Source organism: Buceros rhinoceros, unplaced genomic scaffold, assembly GCF_000710305.1.
Source record: "Buceros rhinoceros silvestris isolate BGI_N320 unplaced genomic scaffold, ASM71030v1 scaffold11121, whole genome shotgun sequence".
Classification (NCBI taxonomy): domain Eukaryota; kingdom Metazoa; phylum Chordata; class Aves; order Bucerotiformes; family Bucerotidae; genus Buceros; species Buceros rhinoceros.
Genome location: NW_010394894.1, coordinates 8,708 through 11,882, shown reverse-complemented (window position 1 = coordinate 11,882; position 3,175 = coordinate 8,708). Strand labels below are relative to the sequence as shown.

The window sequence follows — 3,175 nt, the reverse complement described above, 5'->3', positions numbered from 1 at the left end:
GAATCAGGCCGAGGGGGTGTGGGCTGGTAAATCTTCACAAGCAGCAATGGTAACATTTTTTTTTTTTGCTGGCAATTTCAGAAGCAAATCTGCTGGCAGACCCCAAATCTAATTAAACTGGGAACAGAATGTTTAGTGCAATCGTATTCTTAATTTCTTCAGAATTAAAAAAATTTCTTGTGTTGTTTAATTCAAGAGACCAGTAGAGTAAGACCTCTTTTGACATTAGTTCGAGATTTACACTGGCACAGGCAGTTTACAGTATTTGTACTTTTCAGGGCGGTAGTTTTAAGGGCATCAGATTAGATTTTTCTTTTACTTATGCAAAATCCTAAAACAAACGCGATTTGGTAGCCTGAAAAAAAAACACCTTATTCTAACAGACCATGAAAGTACTTAGTGATCTTCTGTGTTTCAGAAAAATATCCCACGTGTTGAGTTTGTCAGGCAGCCTCGCTAGTGAAGACACATTAAAACAAAACATTTTCCATTGAAGTTGCCAAAAACTGGATTTAAATTTATTGCATGACGTTGCATAAGAAAGTGTATTATTGAAAACTGTAAGGCATCATGCAATTATCCATCAGCTCATTATTTATTATTCCTTGAAAGATGGTTATATACTCTAAAGTTATAAAACCAGTTTCAAAAAAGTACATAAAAAAATCTAACATAAGCATTAAATATTTTTCACATGTTTGTAGTTTTTAGCTGTTAAAAAGTGCATTCAAACATACTGTACTGGAAAGTCACTCTGACCAAAATTGGTGCCGGAGACTTGTTAAATTAAAAGCCATAAAAGAATGTTGCACAGGATTAGGAAGCTCACAGGTCGTGACACAAACTTGCTTGAAATAATTTTTTCAATTCTCACTCTTACAATTTAGCATAAGATATAATTAGCTAAAAATGTGTATTTTTACTGAACAGTCAAATGAATTCAAGTTACGTACACTGAGTGATCAAATACGGAGCGGACTTAATATTCAGAGACAGGACAGAAGGTACCGACGGGGTTTTGGCATTAATCAATGTACTGAGCCATCCAGCGGAAGCCTTCTCCATAGCCTTGCCTCTTCAGCACGCTGCACATGAACACCTCCAGCGGCCTCGCGTTCAGGTCTTTCAGCGGAACGCTGCCCTGCGGGGAGACAGAGCCATTCCCCGTTACGGCATCGTCACAAGGAGACGAGACAGCATGTGGACCTCTGCTTCTAGGGAGTGCAACTTGTGTTTATACTGGAATTTCAGAGACTAAATCAATTTACAATGTGAGCGTGTTACTAAGGGCAGGGCCACTGGAGAAAAACCAGGAAGCGAATTTTCACGTGCATCCACATTTGGAAAGCGTGAAGCATGTGAAACCAAAATGCCACAAGCACAGAGAGTCTGAGAGCTTGTTCTTGGAGTTCAGCCGCAGTTCCGTGTGCCGTTTCTAGCAGCTTTCCAACCAGATAAAAAGAGCATTTGCTACCAGCTGCAGGACTAACCATAGCAAGGGAGCATGTGGCCTGCTTGCCAAGACCAGCACAGTGCGACCAAGCTGATGCTCAACTGCAGATTCACGATATTCATGCCTCAGACTCCCTGCAGCATTGTAAAAACCAGAGCAAGATACCAAAAAACCCCAACAAAACCCAGTAGTAACTGTTACAGCCCATTACACCTATTCTAAACCTAACTCATGCAATTGCTTTCACGCAGAAAACATGAAGGTAAAGATTTGTTCCTGCTCGACCTAACCTCTGGCTGGCACCAAACTTCAAGGGAAACTTCTAAGAGTGAATAAGCAGAGAAGAATTACAAGACCAGAGCCACACTGGTGGTCATCTGATGGGAGCTGGGACAGAAGCCACACCGGAAAGACTTTATCCAGTTTTCTCTTGTAGTCCTCCCTGGAACTACAGCCTCTGAAAACTTCCTCATCACTTAAAAATACTGCATAGGAAAGCTGAAGTATTAAAAATTTTCCTAAGTACAATTAAGTTTTCTCTGAAAAAACTGGGGCATTGAATATGATGTAGAAAAGCTGTAGTAGAGATAAATCTAAAGTGCGCACACAAGAAAAGTCTCCAGAATTCATTCCAGATATGGTTACTATGTACTAAGTGCTTCATAAATTAAAAATCATTTACTTTGTGTAGCTGGAGTGAATGAAAGTCAACACACAAATATAAGGCAAACAAACCCCTAACAAAAAAAAAAAAAAAAAAAAGGAGCGTTACCTTTCCTGTGGTCTGGCCATACAGCCCAAACATCTCTCGTAACCTCTCTTCACTGATGGCTTCAGGTCTGTCGATCTTGTTCCCAAGAATTAGGATAGGCACGTTAGCAATAGTTTCATCTGTCATTAGTGACTACAGAGGAAAGGAGAAAAGATGGGAGATTAATTTACAATATAAAACGTCAAACTGCCACTACTCATGTCCAGGTGGCAGCAGAGCTCTGTGATACTGGGAATTTGAGCTTATTTCTTAGGAGTTAAAGTTAAAACTTTCAAAAATTTATTTAAACTCACATCAAGTTCCTCTTTTGATTCAAGCAATCTTTCATGATCTGCACAGTCCACCAGGAACACAATGCCATTGATTGCAGGCAGGTAGTTTTTCCACACTCTGCGAGCTGCGGGGAAGATGCGAAACAAAATCAAAAGGAAATTATCCCAAAATTCAGTGATGCACAACAGAAATTAAGAACCACCAGGTTTTTTGAAAGCGTATGGTGTCAGACTTTGGGATGCAATTTCATGCTTCACAAAGCTTAACGGAGCAAAAGTGTCATTCCCTTCACTGTACTCTGAAGCACTGAAACTCTTTGTTTCCCCAAGAATTATGTCAACAAAGATAAGCTTGAAGCGTAAAGCTTAAAGGTAGATGTGATTCCGAGTACAGAATCCTCTCTGAAACACAGACACCAGTCAAGAGTTCCTGCCCCACTGCAGCTCCTGCCACATTGCACGTGGGATTCGTGATGGAGATGGACAAAAGAGCAGCCAATGTTTTTGATGCTGTCCACGGAGCGTGGGCAGTCTCTGCAGCGTCTGATCCCAAACAAATGGGCCACAGACTAAACTCAGCTCACTGGAGTTAGGCGAGTCAATGCATTCTCCTACCTTGAGCATGTCCCCCCAGATCGAAGGTAGTGAAGGTCATGCCAGCAATTGTCAGCTCTTCCG

At 41.0% G+C, this 3,175-nt stretch overlaps 1 protein-coding gene across 1 annotated transcript in view; it reads right to left on the bottom strand.

Annotated features, from left to right (window-relative positions):
• Window positions 1-493: 493 nt before the first annotated feature.
• The window catches only part of SAR1B (secretion associated, Ras related GTPase 1B), a 7,091-nt gene continuing 4,409 nt past the window's right edge, over window positions 494-3,175 (bottom strand). Inside the window, exons 4-7 of the mRNA XM_010145373.1 lie at window positions 3,113-3,169; window positions 2,519-2,622; window positions 2,226-2,357; window positions 494-1,141 (exon numbers count right to left, since the gene is read on the bottom strand). Of these exons, the coding sequence (XP_010143675.1) occupies window positions 1,025-1,141; window positions 2,226-2,357; window positions 2,519-2,622; window positions 3,113-3,169 (410 nt within the window). The 3' untranslated portion in view covers window positions 494-1,024. The remainder of the gene's footprint in view (window positions 1,142-2,225; window positions 2,358-2,518; window positions 2,623-3,112; window positions 3,170-3,175) is intronic.